Source organism: Peromyscus maniculatus, chromosome 1 (genome assembly GCF_049852395.1).
Source record: "Peromyscus maniculatus bairdii isolate BWxNUB_F1_BW_parent chromosome 1, HU_Pman_BW_mat_3.1, whole genome shotgun sequence".
Classification (NCBI taxonomy): domain Eukaryota; kingdom Metazoa; phylum Chordata; class Mammalia; order Rodentia; family Cricetidae; genus Peromyscus; species Peromyscus maniculatus.
In genome coordinates, this window is record NC_134852.1 from 29,399,968 (window position 1) to 29,417,616 (window position 17,649).

At 44.9% G+C, this 17,649-nt stretch overlaps 1 protein-coding gene across 3 annotated transcripts in view; it reads left to right on the plus strand.

Moving 5' to 3' along the window:
• Window positions 1–17,649, plus strand: part of LOC102911987 (MHC class I-like protein MILL2) — a 41,427-nt gene that overhangs the window by 11,798 nt on the left and 11,980 nt on the right. The window contains exons 2-6 of one of the 3 annotated variants that reach the window (XR_013051379.1): window positions 9,465–9,728; window positions 10,337–10,612; window positions 11,705–11,983; window positions 12,081–12,215; window positions 15,730–15,833. Coding sequence is in view for 1 of the 3 variants with exons in the window: in XM_076572321.1 (XP_076428436.1) it covers window positions 9,465–9,728; window positions 10,337–10,612; window positions 11,705–11,983; window positions 12,081–12,184 (923 nt within the window). In the remaining 2 variants the exon portion in view is untranslated. Of the gene's footprint in view, window positions 1–9,464; window positions 9,729–10,336; window positions 10,613–11,704; window positions 11,984–12,080; window positions 12,216–15,729; window positions 17,175–17,649 lie in introns of those variants that run through there. The other 2 variants (XM_076572321.1, XR_013051380.1) reach the window with 2 other exon arrangements.

Below are 17,649 nucleotides of genomic sequence, written 5' to 3' on the forward strand. Positions count from 1 at the left end.
AGACTACAAATAGTTTGGCCTTCGTGCTACGGGCTGCAGGAAAATATTATAAGAACTCAGCTGGTTATGGCAAAGCCACTGCCTGAAGGGATTCCTTCAGAGGAAGCCAAATTCCAAGGAGCTTTTGGTGTTACTTGGCTTGTTATATATCAGCTGTCTTCTGTTATGAAAATCGTATGTGCCTTCATAGCTTTCCCAATTGTTTTTCCCTAAGAAGTGCTAACAGTGCAGACTGATCACTCTCTGGACATTTGGAGTCCAAAGAGTGGTATTTGGAGAACAGCCTCAGGAAAGGCTTCTTCCCCACAGCCCATCCGCTTCTCCCCTTTCAGCACTGGAATCAGATATCTCCATTAGCCACATTCAAGGACTAACAGAAATAACAGCCCAGACCACCACATGCTAGTCTCCTGATTTAAGGTAAATTTCACAAGAAGACACCGCCTAGGTCAGGTGGACCTTAAGTAATAGCTTTACACAATTCAGCTCAGACCCTCCTTTCTTACAACCTTACTAACTTTATAGACCCCTAACTTCTTACCTAACCACTCCTAGAAATGTAGACTGAGCACATAGATCCCCTTTTTGATTTACTAACCGGTCATTAGCACTCAGGTGACCTCCTCTTTTACCACTGCCATTTTGGATTGTAAAAGAAGGCCTGGTGGTCACTGCCTGAGGAAAATTCTTACCTGCCTTTATGACCCCATAGAATTCAAGCCTGGTGACCTTGCTCAACCAGGGGATTGTTATTGCTTGGGTTTATAACTGGACTCCTGAGAGACTTGGGGGGAACAGAGAGACAGAGAATGGAGAGGGATAAGGAGGATTTTGACCAGAGAGAACATGTGGACGAGATGGAAGATGAGGAAGAGTCAGATGAGGAAGTACTAGCTGGGTAAGAACAAGATGAAAAGGACCTAGATAAGGCAGAATTAAGATAAGAGAATTAAGATAGAACTTAGAGGGAGCAGTAGATAAATATAGAGAGAAATCAGGCAAGAAAGGAGCTAGACATGAGAACAGAACTGAAGCTGTGTAGATAGGATTTTATCCCAGAGGAATTAAAGTGAATGGACTAAAGAGCTCAGTGTGCTGAGATTCTATTTCCCCAAAAATAGTCCTTGCCATTCGTAGTTCTCTCTCCTGAGCCCCTGGGATGTATAATATTAAGGCTGTTCCCTAAAATATTATACAAGACCTTAGTACAGCTCAAGGGCCAAAGATTGACATGTTTTATTTTCAAATACTCTCATATGGTAACAACTTCTGCCACAGAACAAACAAATTATCCCAAAATCTCTTCTATCTAAACCTGCTCTGCCCTCCACTTTCAAATGTCTCTTATCTCTAAGGCTTCTCTACTTCCCACTCTGAAAAATCTTTCATCTCTATGATTTCTCTGCACTCGACTCTCAAAATTCTCTTAAGACTATTCCATAAACTCTTAAGTAAATGTGTTGCCACTCTGTGGGTTTGGTCCCAGCTTTTGGCACCAAAATGTGAGTTTTGCAACTCTAGGGAGAAGTGTCCTGACTACCTGTAGGGTAAAAGGACCAGGCAAAGAAACCCACCCTGACCCTGAAACCAGAGCCAGTGAAAAAAACCCACCCTAGCCCTGAACTCAGAGCCAATGAAAGCCAATGGACTCTGATAGATATGAGGAATCTCCACAATCTTCAGGCAAAGCTCTTGTAATTCGATTAACAGATTGGAAAGATTTGCTGAGTAGAATAGGTGTGACACATCCTATCCCACACAAACCCTAATGTCCTGCTGGGAGTACAGGATAAGTATTATTTTCACAGGAAAAAAAGCTCAAACTAAGGGCAATTGTTTACCAAAGGGGAGGGTGTGACAAAAAGTGAATAAGAAGGGATGTTGCATGAATCTTAAAAGTTCTTATTAATAAAATCAAACCCGAGGCCAGTTATTGGGGTGAATACTGGAAGGTCAGAGGGACAGAACAAGCCACAGCTACCTCACCTCACCAGTTCCTCACCAATTCCTCAGCTGGTCTTGTCTCCTCAGACCTGAGGCCTCTGAGTCCTCATCCGGAATGGGTCTCAGCTGAATTACTGCTCAAAAGCCTGAATGCTTAACCAGCCAAAATCTTAATTTCTGGTCCTCACGCCATATATATCTTTCTGCTTTCTACCACCACTCCCTGGGATTAAAGGCTGGCTTTCTGGGATTAAAGGCGTGAGTCACCATGCTTGGCTATTTCCAATGTGGCCTTGAACTCACAGAGATCCAGAGGGATTTCTATCTCTGGAATGCTAGGATTAAAGGTGTGAGTGCCACCATTTTCTAGCCTTTGTATCTAGTGGCTGTCTGTTCTCTGACCCCAGATAAATTTATTAGAGTACACAATATTTTGGGGAACACAATACCACCACATTTCCTCTCTTTTTGTCTAAAATTAAAGAAAGCTTATAACTAATACAAGAAAAACTATCCAATAAGTATATACAATATATACAGCCAAAAATTACATTAATGATGTCTAGTCCATTAACATTTGACAGATTCAGATAAAAACTCCATTATATATATTAACAATGTCCAGTCCAGTAACATCTGATAAACTCAGACCAAAAAATTTTCATTACTTATCTTATTTAAAACAAGTAGTTCCTTTTTAAAAGTAGATTCCATAATCTCCCTTTTTATCTTATCATATCCATATTCTCTTTTTTCTTTTCATAATACATTCAGTAGTCTACTTTTTGTCATTTTTTTTTTTTTTTGGTTTTTCGAGACAGGGTTTCTCTGTGTAGCTTTGCGCCTTTCCTGGAGCTCACTTGGTAGCCCAGGCTGGCCTCGAACTCACAGAGATCCGCCTGGCTCTGCCTCCCGAGTGCTGGGATTAAAGGCGTGCGCCACCAACGCCCGGCCTCCTTTTGTCATTTTTATATCTTCCCCTTTTTCTTCAGTGTAGATTCAATGATCTACCTATTTATCCTATTATTTCTTTATCTTTTTTTCTCAGAGTAGATTCGATGATCTATCTCATATCTATATTCTCTTTTTCTTTTTGCTTTCTAGGGGTGAAGATATCTTTAGGGAATCTTGAAAAGAAAATTTTGGGGTTAATCATCAAGTCCTGTATCGTTTGTCCAGTCTCTGCATAATAGGAAAGTTCAGGGCTTGTTTGAAGTCCTTGTTCAAGTAGTCTGTCAGGCTGGATCATCTCAGCTAGTCCTCTCAAAATTGTTCTGACCAGTTTGTAGTCCAAAGTCGATTTTTCCATGGTGTTAATCAGCTTAATGGCTTTATCATAGTCCACGTGGAATCATCGTTGTAGGATCCTGTCATATTTTTGAAGATTTCAAAGTCACTGTTAGGCGTGGTCATGGTTTCCCCGCAGACTTTTTTATTTTATTTTATTTTTTTTTTTTTTTGCCTCCTCTGTGGTTTGGAGCAATCACAGTCTGATAAATGTCTATCTCTCGGAACCATGAACATTCTTCCCTAGAACAGAAAATCTTCACAACAATTTCTCCCCACCATTTGTCTTGCCAAACTTTTCCAAACTGACCTTTGCCGATGCTTTCTTGTAACATGATGGTCCTGGCAATTCTTCTCTGAACCAGCAGCAGTAAACCCTTTGTTCCAGGTAGCAGCATCACCGCAGTCACCAACACGATGAGAAGGAGCTGGCAACGTGGAACAGTAGCCACTGCTTCCATGGCCCCACCACTGTTTGTGGCTCAGTCTGGGCCGAAGCTTCTCCCAAGCCTCCTAGGCCAGCCTCAAACTCAGGATCCTCCTGCCTCTGTCTCCTTCAGCAAATCCTACTGGTGTGCGCCACCACAACCGCCTGAGTGTAGCTTGGGCCTGAGCTGGGGCTCACAAGGCCACAGGCAAACAGCTTTTTCATGAATTCGTAACAGGAACGTTGGGCGCCAGATGTTGCATGAATCTTAAAAGTTCTTATTAATAAAATCAAACCCGAGGCCAGTTATTGGGGTGAATACTGGAAGGTCAGAGGGACAGAACAAGCCACAGCTACCTCACCTCACCAGTTCCTCACCAGTTCCTCAGCTGGTCTTGTCTCCTCAGACCTGAGGCCTCTGAGTCCTCATCCGGAATGGGTCTCAGCTGAATTACTGCTCAAAAGCCTGAATGCTTAACCAGCCAAAATCTTAATTTCTGGTCCTCACGCCATATATATCTTTCTGCTTTCTACCACCACTCCCTGGGATTAAAGGCTGGCTTTCTGGGATTAAAGGCGTGAGTCACCATGCTTGGCTATTTCCAATGTGGCCTTGAACTCACAGAGATCCAGAGGGATTTCTATCTCTGGAATGCTAGGATTAAAGGTGTGAGTGCCACCATTTTCTAGCCTTTGTATCTAGTGGCTGTCTGTTCTCTGACCCCAGATAAATTTATTAGAGTACACAATATTTTGGGGAACACAATACCACCACAAAGGGACATTTGTGCAATCAAAACATAGACAGTGGAGGATAAAGGATGATCAATGGGAACATCGGCCACAGCCTTTAAAACATTAGTAGGGGCATGTTTCATCTTGTCCCCCATTATCCTTGTATAATTGTTATAAGAAACCCCTATTCCGTATAAATTTCTTTTTAAGAGCTCAGGAATAGAAGGATCTCCTCTGACACAGAAGGAGCTTTCTCACTGGCTTTTCAGTGCTAAATGGACCCAGAGATTATATTCCACATTATTAGTTACATACAGGGTTACTCTGGGTATGTTAAATTCAACTGAAGTGATTAATGCATCTTCCCTTCCCCTTCTTATTTTAGCACACCTGTCATTTCAATTATCGGAACCCTTTAAAGAATATGTGATTATGCTGAAGTCTATGTTATTATGTTGGGATTGGTCGGTTAGATTAGTCCATCCCAAGTATCCCCCATCCATCTAGCTAAAGACTATTTGTTCCCCTTCTTTTGTCCAAACCATGGACTCTGGTGGATAAAGGCAATCTTTTGCATGACAAGACAATATCGGGGTGTTTTCTGTGATAGAGATGCCTCTTATCTCCCATGTCAAGATGAATTTTGTATAGGCTGAAAATAAAACAACAAAACTGTTATCCATAGGACAATCATGATACAAATTTCAACAGCAAGAACATAAAGTTATGTTAGACAGTTAAGCCTTAGAAAATTTGATTTTTTAACAGTGCTTTTTCAGTCACTTTCCACCTTTGGAGGCTGGGCTCCTCTTTCATGGGTTCCCCCGTTGCCTTCTTGAGGTGTGAGGGATGAATCCAGGCAGAAATACCAATGACTTTAACAGCAGTAGGAGTCCAGAAAAATCACGATATAAGGTCCTTTCCGTCTAGGTTCCAGCCGGTCAGTTTTGAAGTGGCTGACTAATACAGCATCTCCAGGCAGGAATAGGTGATCAGGTTGGCAGTACCCAACAGGTTGAGCACCTGAACCTGAGGGAGACTCTTATCCAAAGTTAATAGTAGTCCTTTTAAGGACTCACAGATTGGAGTGGGGCAATCTGGCAACAATCCAGCATGTACCAAGGGATCATGGGAGGAGGTCGCCCATAGACTATTTCACATGGGGTGAACTCTTCTTGGTAGGGGGTGTTAATATTCTCCTCTCACTCTTCTGGTTGTAATGTCCTACGTCATCAGGGTGTTGCGGGTGGCTGCGAACCACCACGTGATCACGCCATCTCCACCTTAAAAAGCCGAACACAGACCCCCACCCTCCCTTTTTCCATTTGCTCTCTGCTGTCTGCTCTGCCCCGCTTCCCTCCCTCCACCAGGCCTGGCTCCTCCTGTCCTATCTCCTCTTCTCTCTAATAAAGCCCATTCTAACTCTGGTAACCATGGCTCGTGACTCTTCCGCCGCTGACCAAACCAGCGCCGTAAATCCTTTCAGGGGGTACACTGGACTCTGAGAAGGCATAAGGCAAGAGGTCAACCCAGCTACCCCCAGTTTCAAGAATGTATTTAGTTGGAATCTCCTTTAAAGTTCTATTCATCCTCTCTACTTTTCCTGAGCTCTGAGGATGATATAGACAACAAAGTTTCCAATTTATGTTAAAAGACTTAGAGAGCAATTAAGATAACTTGGCCAAGAAAGCTCAGTCATTGTCAGACCCCAGAGATATGGGGAGGCCAAATCTGGTAATAATTTCCATTATTAATTTCTTAGCTACCACTTGGGCTGTTTCCATTCAGGGTGGAAAAGACTTAACCAGCCTGTGATGGTATTGACAAAAACCAGCAGGTATTTGTAGCCATACAATCCTGACTTGACTTCCATGAAGTTCATTTCCCAAAATTCACCAGGTGCTGTACCTGACTCCATTGGCCTGGGGGAAGTATGTTCTTTGCATTTACCTGGGCACAGGTCAGGCAGCAGTGTGAATGTTTTGAAGTTTTTCTCTGTGGCCAGGTGGCCAGACATGAAGGGAGATGAGTTCTGACAAGTGCATGGCATGATGTAAGGCGGTTAGGCAGTTTTGGCTCAAACCTTGGCATGCAGATTCTCCAGCAGGCAAGATCCACCATCCGCTGCGGCTCTCCTGAGCCCCCAAGTCAGAATGGCTTGATCTCTGCTGGGTCATACTCAGGAACATCATCAAGACAGAGTAGGGGTTCAGGAACAGCAGACAGTTCCAGAACAGTCTGGGGTTTGGATTCCCCAAGAGCAACCTCTTTGGAAACTTGATCTGCATGGTTGTTACCTTGAGTTTGGGGGCTTTTGTCTTTTGGGTGTCCTGGCCAATGAATAGTGGCCAATTCAGTTGGTAGCCAGATGGCCTCTAGCAACTGGACAATTTCATAATTATTTTTAATAGTCTTTCCCTCTGAGGTGGGTAAACTCCTCTGTTTATATATCTGTCTGTGAACATGAGCCATGGCAAAAGCATATCGGCTGACTGTGTAGATGTTCACCTTTTTTCCTTCAGTCCAGCTCATAGCCTGTGTCAGAGGAATTGCTTCTGCTCCCTGGGAAGATGTGCCCCTGGGCAGATGTGCCCCTAGGCAAAGCTTGTGCCCAAATGAGCTCCTTCTGGGACAGTCACTACCACTGCCCCACATACCTGGATCTTTCTTGAATGAAGCTGCTGCCATCTGTATAGAGATCTGCACCTCCGGTAGTGACAGGAACATCTGTCAAATCAGGTGACATGCCTTGGATGACATTCAGCATCTCCAGGCAGTCGTGGATGGACTCCTCAGGGTCAACATCTGGCAGCAGGGTGGCAGAATTAATGGCCGAGGACTTCAAAATGGAGTCATGCAGGTTCCTCAGGTAGATCTCAAACTCAGGACAAATGGCTGAGGTACCTATTTAACATTATCAAAGCAGACCTGGTCCTCCCAGCAGCTCTCAGTCCCTACCTATTACAGAGTATGGCTGGCATACCCACCCTCTACCCTAAACTTCTCCAGCCCAAGGGCTGGGCTGCCTTTCCCCCAGCTGCCCTTCCCTATATAATCCAGCCATTTGGGATATGTGGTCCTTTTTTTTTTTAACCTTTTTACCCTCTTGGTCTCCTGGTTCTCCCCTCTACCCTGTCCTCACATGACCTGTTTCAGGGTCATGTTCACTCTGGACTCTCCAGATGTCCCTTCCTCTGGTTATGCTCTCCCTCATATCTACAATAAACCTTCTCCTCCACCATACCTAGGAGCAGTCATGTCCTCCCTTCTTATTTCTTTTTTTTTTTTTTCAATTCATGGAACAAATAATCAACCTGCATTTTATTCAATGGCACAATAATTTCTATAGGCTATTTGTCAATAAGTTAAGACATGTCCTTCCCATTATTACTAAGTCTATAATTTCTCATATATAAGGAGTTGCATAGTGTTATGGAGAATTATGACATGCATAAAGTTCTATAATACCATTACCTTGTTGATCTATAGCTCCAGCAGGTGATAAGGAGAAAGGAAGGAAGTATAAGTGATTGACAAGGGAGTAAGGGGTTAATTCCATGAGCTACAGCTTCAGCAGCTGCATTATTTAATAACGGGCTCTGCTTCGGGTGTTTGTTTGTTTGTTTTTTTTTTAGTAGAATTTAAGGGAGAGTCTCCAGAAAGCAACTGAAAGAGCAGAGTCACATCCTCAATAGTGATAGGCAGATAAGACTTTACCCAGCCAGCTGTGGTGCCGCACACCTTTAATCCCAGCACTCAGGAGGCAGAGGCAGGTGGATCTCTGAGTCTGAGGCCAGCCTGGTCTACAGAGTGAGTTCCAGGACAGCCAAGACTACACAGAAAAACTCTGTCTTGGGGGTGGGGGAGGAGGGTACCCAATTAATATGGCCCAAAATTTCAAATTTTGCTCTTTTAGTTTACTTAGCATGAGAGTTAAGCATGTATTTAAGTATTGATTAAATGAGCAAGAGAGAATGCCATCTACATACTGAAGCGCCTCGGGAAACTGAATCAGCACCGACTCGGGTGCTTTATGTCCTCGTTGTGATTGTGTTTCTGTACTAGAAGTTTGGCCCGTTTTAATTTTTCCCCATGTGAAGGGACCACTGATCAATCTATATTGATTTACTCTTGCTTTGAGGGAAAACAAATGAACAGGAAAAAAACTAAGCTCTAGGGCAGCCGAGCCCTGGCTTATGCTCCAGCAGCTTAGGCCCAGCCACCAGTCCTTGGAACTCAGGTGTAGCATCAGACACTGCTCTCTGTATTCAACCGACCCCAGGCAGCTGAAATGGCCATGGGGCCATTTGCAGCCAGAGGGCTCTGAGTTCCAGCCCAACAGCTTTAGAGTCTATTCTGCCTACCCTGCCAAATTGTGTTCAACAGAAAATTCTCTCTCTCTCTCTCTCTCTCTCTCTCTCTCTCTCTCTCTCTCTCTCTCTCTGACTCCTTTTTTACTTTTTTGTGGAGGGGGTTTTGAAACAGGGTCTCTCTGGCTGTTCCAGAACTACCTCTGTAAACCAGGCTGGCTCGAACTCACAGAGATCTGCCTGCCTCTGTCTCATGAGTGCTGGGATTAAAAGCATGTACCATCCTCCCCACCCCCAACCCAAGCAATACATTATTGTTTTCCAGCTTGCAAAATAATTGACAGGATATTATTATCCCCCTTTTACACTGACTCTGTTCCATTACTTCCTATGAGTTTAAAATTACCAACATCTATGGTTCGTTGTTTAGGAATAAGTTGCAGAACTGTTTCTCTGAATATTTTGAATCTATGGATCTAAAACACAGCTCAAAATTGTATGAAACCCTTTGTCTCAAAGGACATGATTAGAGCTCATGTTTAGTTCCACTCTCCACTTACTGTCTCAAACCCTGTGCTGGGGGCCAGAATTTCCTAATCCCCGACTCCTAGCACCTTTTCTCTTTCACACTGTAACAAAACACTCCACTGGCTTCTCACACTCACACAGCAGCACAATACAGTCTGAGCTCAATCCGTCAAGGCAGAGCTGACTGTGAAAACCAACCTGCCAACTGTGTCTTCTTTCTCTCCCTCCCTCAGAGACCCACACACTGCGCTATGACTTCACAGTCCGGTTTCCGGAGGACTCTTGGGAGCCCCTGTCCCCGATCCTAGTATACGCTGACGATGAGCTCTTCCTGCGCTACAAGGGGGACAGCAGAAGAGCAGAGGCCGTGGGGCCCAAGATCAAGGGACACACAGGAGCTGAGAACTGGGCAAGAAAGACTGAGGACCTGCAGAGAAAGGAGGAGCAACTCAGGAGGATGCTGGCTGCGGCCACAAAGCAGCTGGGCCAGGAGACAGGTGAGTGTGCAGAGCTAGAGGTGTTATGCCCAGATCGTGGAGACCTCCAAAAGACCGCCACGGAGACCAGATCCCACACGTAAGAGCAAAGAGCCTTTATTTTCAAGCTCAGAGCTTGGACTCTGTCTGACGCAGCAGTGAGAGCAGAGAGCCCAGAGCCCAGGTACGGTAGGGTTTTTTGTCATAGCAGAGGTTGGGGTGAGGGGATTTCCAGGGCTCAGGACCCTGATTGGCTGGTATTTGTCTGGGGATATAGGGAATGTTTAGAATGTCAGGTGTTTCCTCTTAGATGCAGGACCCACTGGGTGGGGTCAGCTTATGGCTTTTCCTGGGTCCAGGTGTTACCTGCCAGAAGCTGTGTCTGGGCCTCTAAGCCTGTCATGGCAGCTGTGTGGTCAAGCTGTTTTGGTGCCCCTCACAAGAGTTACAGAGGTCCCATTTATGATTCCTAAGCCCTGATTCTAGGCAAGGCATAGCCAGACTTAATGAAATGATGCAATAATGCTTCCATGGGGCAGAGCACTGGATAGTCTCTTTTAGACCTAAGTCTCAGGGGAGCTAAGGTCAAGGAACAGCAGGGTGACAGGTCCCTGCCTGGGGCAAGCCAGGCCTTCACACCCTCCAGGAAACCTTGGGCTGTGAGCTTCAGGGAAACCAGAGCACTGGAGGCTTCTGGCGCCTGGGCTACGATGGGCAAGACTCCCTCACCTTTGACCAGAAGACTCTCACATGGACAATGACTGTGCCCTCCACCCAGCAGACCAAGGTGTTCTGGAAGACACATGCACCCAGAGCTGATGAATTTAAGACTTTCTTGGAGGACATATGTCCTGCTCAGCTCCAGGGATATCTGGCTTTCTTGAAGAACTTTCCACCGGATACAGGTACTGACTGTCACCAGGGTTGGTTCCCAGCACCCAGGGGAACATTCCTGTGGCCAAGAGGCTCCTCCCATGGTATCTGTGGGTGTCTGGTTCTCACTGGTGTGTATAAGGGTGGCAGAGTCTAAGGTGATGCCTGGAAGGTGGGGTGTAGGGTTTCCTCCAGGGCCACTGCTGGGTCCCTCAGACGGGAAAGGAGGGTTTCCCACACCAGTCCCTGGCAGACAGGAACAAGGGCTCCATCTTCCCGTCAGCCTCTTTCTCTAGGATGTTCTGGGTCCAGAAGGAGAGAAAGCTAGGTATGAACAACTGGGCTTAGGTGGTAAGATGGAGTCATGCTTGTCTGATCAGCGTTAAGACAGGACAGAAGGATCCAGCCACAGAGCTGGACTACAGATTCAAATGCGAGCTACCCAACCCATGTCCCGTGACTGGGATCCTTTGCCTGATGTTCTGCTTTTGTCTGAAAGAGTTAAGTTTTCTGTTTCTTGAGATAAGGCTTCACTACCTAGCCAAGGCTGACTTTGAACTCAGGACCCTGCATCTGCCTCTTGAATGCCGGTATCACAGGTATGCACAGCTCTGCAAGGCCCCTGAAAGGTGATACTTAAAGCTTTCTCCTTGGCTAAGTCTCATGACAAAAAAAAAAAAAAAAAATTATATGAAAAGTGCCCTAGAAATGGGGGTGGGGTGGGGAGATAAGACACTCGTGACCAGTCAAAGCCCTCAAGAGCCAAAGAATTAGAGCCACAGTCTGGTGGTCTGTCCCTGTCTTCCGGAGTGTGTGATACCTGCTTTGTGGTAGAAAGTCAGTCAGATCGCCAGCCATTGGTTGACTAGAGAAGCCCACTATCCCTACAAACTCATCTACACATGTGCTGGAAGGTTGATGCTCTGGCCTCTGACAAGTCTTCTGGCAGATCAGGGCCTGATGCCTGTGAGCTGCCAGGCATCACTGGAGCTGCCTGCCGGCCTCCTCAGTCCTCTTACCACTGGGCCCGGGGTAGAGGCTGGAGGCAAAAGTGCACAGTGTGGCTGTCTACTTTCTGCCCTGCTCATCTCACCTTTCACCAGCTCTTCCTCATCTTCTCCCAGGCCTCCCGGAGGTGAAGGTGACCAACAGGACATACCCAGTGGGCAGGATCACCCTGACATGCTGGGCTTTTAATCTGTATTCTCGTGAGGCCACCCTGGCCTGGCTTCAGGATGGGAAGCAGGCACAGCAGCGTACCTTTGGGCCTGGGACCGTCCTGCCCAGTGGGGACGGCACCTACCAGACCTGGGTGTCCATCTGGGTTCTTCCTGGACAGGAACCAGAGTTCACCTGCCGCCTGAGGCACCAAACCCATGACATCAAGGTCCCTGCTGCCCCTGGTGAGGAAATGGGGCAACCATTCACCTCAGGGGGTAGGAGGCAGGGGCAGGAAGGACCCATAGGACACAATCACCACTCACTTCCTGGTGGGTCCAGGGCATGCTGCTGAGTACATTCATGATGCTGCCATCTCCCAAGCCGCCTCAGCTGTTTCTGCCCTCCCCATTGTGTTGGTGGTGGTGCTGGCCAGAGCCAACTGAAGCCAGAACACAAAGAACAGAAAACTACCGGGTAAGGAGCCCATGTTGGGGGGGTCTGCTTTTTCCTCTCACTTGTGACTAGAGACAGAACTGGTTTGTTTGTTTGTTGTTTTTGTTTTTGTCTTTTCTCTCTCTCTCTCTCTCTCTCTCTCTCTCTCTCTCTCTCTCTCTCTCTCTCTCTCTCTCTCTCTCTCTTCTTTGCTGCTGAGTTAGCAGGGAAAGCCTTTTCCTGCATCAGGCACATCCCGGAGGCTGCTGAGGAGCCAGGTCAAGCAGAAGAAAGGCAGTGCCAATCAAAACCAAAGAACCCAGCTCTCACAACAAAGGAAACAGAACGTGGTTATTCTGCACCCAAATATGCCTGACCAGGGCCCAGGAACGCAGATCCAAGTCTCCCTAAATGCCATGTTCCAATGCAGTTACTGTCTGATGAATTGTCTATTGTAGTAGAACAAAAAAACCTTCACTCGAGATATTTTTCAAATACATTAATGGAAACATCAGGTGGATGGGTTCCAGCAAAGAGGGTCATGGATCTCCTGACACTCTGGTTGGTGGAAGCTACTGATCCCTTGATACATTTCAAAGGTTTCACCTGCTTATCAAAAGGATAGCAGGTCAGACTCAGAGGTCCACAAGAATGGCCAGAGAGTCTAAAGCTAGCCTCAGGATAAACAGCAATGTTCTAAATCTCCACTGTCAGGGAGTTCTCATCAGTCCATTGGGCTTTAATATTGATGCATCTTTGTGTGTGTGTGTGTGTGTGTGTGTGTGTGTGTGTGTGTGTGTGTAGTATTGTGTGTGGTGTATGTGGGGTTTTTGTGTGTGTGTCTGTGTGTGGTATGTGTATGTGTGTGTGGTGTGTATGTATATGCTGTGTGTGCATATGTGTGTCTGTGTGTGGTGTATGTGTATGGTGTATGTGCATGTGGGTATGTGTGTATATGCAGTGTATGTGTGATGTGTGTGGTACATGTGTGTATGTATGTGTGTGGTGTGTATGTGGTGTATGTGTACACAGTATGTGTGTATGTGTGTGGTGTGTCTGTGTATGTGGTGTGTAAAAAGAGGTAGAGTTTTTCTGTCCTTACCCCTGTCCCCAAATAACCACTTTGAGGCTTATATTAATTTTAAATGCTCAGCCAATAGCTCATGCTTATTACTAACTAGCTCTTACATTTTAAATTAACCCATATTTTTATCTATGCTTTACCAAGTGGCTTGGTACCTTTTCTCAGTACGGCATGTCCATCTCCTGCTCTTCTGCTGGCGACTCCTGACTCTGCCCTTCTCCTTCCCATCATCCTTAGTTTGGTCACCCTGCCTATACTTCCTGCCTGGCTACTGGCCAATCAGCATTTTATTAAACCAATTCGGGTGACAAATCTTTACAGTGTACAAGAGGATTATTCCACAGCATTCCCCCTTTTTGTCTAATTAAAAAAGAAGATTTTTTAACTAACATAGTAAGATTATATACAATGAAACAATTATCAAGTAAGAATTACAGTTACAATATCCAGTCTATTTGTATTTGGCAAAATTAGAGAAAATTCTCTACTATCTATCTTATCTTTGTGAGTCCAAAGTTTTGTACTAATTTATCTTTTATCATAACTAAAGAAAACTATAACTATTACTACCTATTCTTTAACTCCATCAAAGACCCCAGAAGGGTGAAATGTTACCTAATGACAGGGACATCAGGCTGCCTGGACAGACACCCAAAGTTCCTCTGTAACATTGGGTCATCCACCTTTGACCTACAGGCCTAGCATATCTGACAGACTTCCCTGTGAAGCAGAAAATTTTGAAGGACTGTCCCACCTTGTCTTGGCAAAGTTCAGCAGTCACCTTTCTTGCATCCTGCTGGTCCAGTTTGGACAGTAACTGTCAGCAGTTGATGCAAGGGCAGTTTCTTTGCCCACATGGCTAGATGCGTTATAAAGAAAGCAAACTCCATATAGAGTTTTTTCAATGTCCAATATCTTTTCTGAAGTAGATTGGTGCTGCCAGGAGGAGACATGTGTCACTGTCATTAAAGTTTAAGTTCTTAAAACATTTTTTAAAGATTTATTTATTTATTATGTATACAGTGTTCTGCCTGCATGTGTCCCTGCACTCCAGAAGAGGGCACCAGGTCTTACTATAGATGATTGTGAATCACCATGTGGTTGCTGGAAGAGCAGCCAGTGCTCTTAACCTCTGAGCCATCTCTCCAGGCCCTCTTAAAACATTTTAAATGTCATATTCTGTAGGACTTTGAAGCATTCAGATAGATAGATTGCCTATCTATCTGAAATATATCTCTGTGTGACCTTAAAAAAATGACTATTAATATGTATTTCTTAATTACACATTACCTTTTAAATGAGCTATATAAGTACAATATCTTGAATAAGAGTAGAAATATACATATAGCATAATAAAATTAACTTTAAATTTGTATCAATAAGCCAAAATCCATACCAATGTAAAATATGTTAAGATTAATAGTTTTTTATTAAATTAGATTCAATAATCTATCCTTTTAACCTATCATTTCTCTATCTCTCCTTTTTCTTTTCAGAACAAAATCCCTGAATCTAATCTCCTTTGTTCAGCTTTTTTCCTGACCATTACCAATAACCATTTGTAAAGAACCCCCCTAAATGATGCATCTCTCTTGTTCTGTATCCAGAACAGCTTCAACATTGCTAGCTGAGATAATCCAGCCTCATACAATACTCCAACAGAGGTGCTCTGAAATGTTGGATCATCTGGGCCATCTGTTCCCATTAGAGATTTTTTTAGGGGGTCTTCCTCAATCAGACCTGACTTTTCATAACCCAGAATGAATCCACAGCCTTTCATTTTCTATGGAAACAAAAGCATAACCTCTTTCCCAAAGCGACATCTTTTGACTTAAATTTTGAAATCAAGATAATTTTAAAATGTATAGGGGTGTTGGAGGGTGTTGGCTTGGTGTATGATTTGGATGAGGAGATTAACCTAGTCTCTGGGCATCTCTGAGAGCCAACAGTGTTACTTTTACTTTAAGAAAAACACATGCCTGAGCAGGCCATAGGGTTTGAATTTGCTGCATCTTATCATTTTGATATCAGTAGTAACATATTCATCCAATTGGTTGGACCTATGATGGATCAGCCTGACTCCATCTTAAGGATGGAAGCCATTTTGTTATAAGGTCAGAACAAGTTCATTCCTGTGTGCTGCAAAATTAAAGTTGATGGTGGTTTAAGCTGTTCCTTGAATTAGACATGCCCTTCACCCTATGGAGTTTGACTCACACCTTGAATGAATAAGGCACTCTGCCAAATAATTTTTAAATGTTCAGCCAAGTTCCTAAGTAACAAAAATTTCTCTGGAAATCCCCCAACCCTTAAAAAACCCTTACTCTTACAGTTTGGGGGGCCACATACACCCCACTTCCTCCTGTGTCTGATGCTATCTTTTCAAACCCCCGCTTTAGAGATGTCTGACAGAAAACAAAGCTTGCTTAATTTGACCAAAGAATTTTGCTAATTGTCTTTACTCTTGTTCAGAGGGACTAACAATTGGAGGCCCCAGTAAGATCAAGACTCCCAACCCATATTCTGAAGCCAGACCTTCACTCCAGGACTCCAGGACTCCAATGCTGCCTTGGAAGGTACACACCTTGAAGATGTTCCAAGACTCCAAAGAAGGCTTTCATTTTGGCAAATTGTTGTAGTGTAGGAAAAAGAAACCAGGAAGCACCTGTCTGAGGAGGGCTCCATTGGTGAGTCATAGAAGGCATCTCCTTCTATGGCAGCATTTCCCAACCTGTTGGTCTCCACCATCAGAAAACACATATTCCCAATGATCTTAGGAGCTGATGCCTCACTCAGTAGCAAAGTTACAGTTATGAAGTAGCTACAAAAATAAATGTATGGTTGGGGGTTCCTAAGACCATCAGAAATATATGCTTCCTGATGGTCATGACCCACGGCATTGAAAACCTCTGTTCTATGGCATCTGGTGCTGTTTCTGATGGGATCTTGTCTAGGGGACAGAGAGGTACCTGATGAGGTACACAAACTCCTGTCCAGGGCAACAGCACGGCGTCACACTGACCATCTGGCTTTTTGTGCCTTATTCTTGGTACCCTGTGCTTGGTTACATATGTTGTTCATCTCCTGCCCGTGGAATAAAAGCCACTCTGCCCACCTCATTCTTGGATGCTGGGGACCAAGAAGGAACATGGTCAAACCCAGTGAAATGTATGAATGAAGATGGGCACCACATGTTTTGTTTTTGACCAATCTCTTTCAGCTACATGAGAGTGGTACTCTCTGCACTATGTCTAATGGTCTTGATTTTTGCTGACTCTGTCCCTTGAACATTGTGTGTTCTATGGTTTCATTGTTTGCTCTCTTTAACTCTTCTGTTCCTGCCATGCTCTCCTCCGCCTGCCACAGCAGCACCCACTGAAGCCCAGTCAGAGAAAACTTTGTTTTCCCTTCCTGAGTCTGCTGCTGGGTGCTTGCTTTGGGCCCACATGCCTGGCCAGGGCTGGAAAACAGACAGCAAGGACCAGAAGGGCAAGGTGGGAAGCCGGATGAGCAGGCGGTGGAGGCCAGGATCTGGGATCTGCTCCAGCACTTGTGGTTCCCCACAGACTCCCCAAGGGTGGATCCTAGTGGACTGACTGCTACCCTCCTTCCTGCCTCCTTGTCCTAGGAAAACCATGGCCTACAGAATCGGGAGGGACCCAGCAGGGGAAGAAGGAGCAGTGGCCACTTTGGTTGCTTGCCATAGCTGCTTTCTCTGTTCTCAGCTTGCTCTGGTCCCTGAATTCAGTTTTTCAGGGATTCAGGTGTTTTGTTATATCTAGACAATATTGAAATATTGTTTTATGCTGTTCTGTGTAGCTGGAGATTTCTCCAGTCCTGCCCAGCCCCATGGACCCCACAACTGCTTATAAAATAATCACTCAGAAGCTTATATTAATTAAACTGCTTGGCCATTAGCCCAGGCCTATCATTAACTAGTTCTTACACTCAAACTCAGCCCATTTCTGTTAATCTGTATGTCACCACATGTTCCGTGGCTTTACCTGTTGCCTTTACATGCTGCTCCCTGGACGGCAGGCTGGCGTCTCCTGACTCAGCCTTCCTCTTCCCAGAATTCTCCTTTTTGCTTGTCCTTCCTATACTTCATGCCTGGCTACTGGCCAATCAATCAGTATTTTATTTATGCAGAGCAATATCCACAGCAGTTCTGCTTCATTGAAAAGCTGGCTATGGAGTTGGGTTATTGCTCCTGCTTCTTTAAACCCAAACATGCTTATTTAAAAGTTTCCTGTCTGTCCTATGACATGAGATACCAGATTTTGTGACAAAAAAAAAAGGAAGAAGAAGAAAACAGAAAAAAAAATGAAAAAAGCCAGGCAGTAGCGGCTCACACCTTCAGTCCCAGCACTCAGGAGGCAGAGGCAAGTGGAT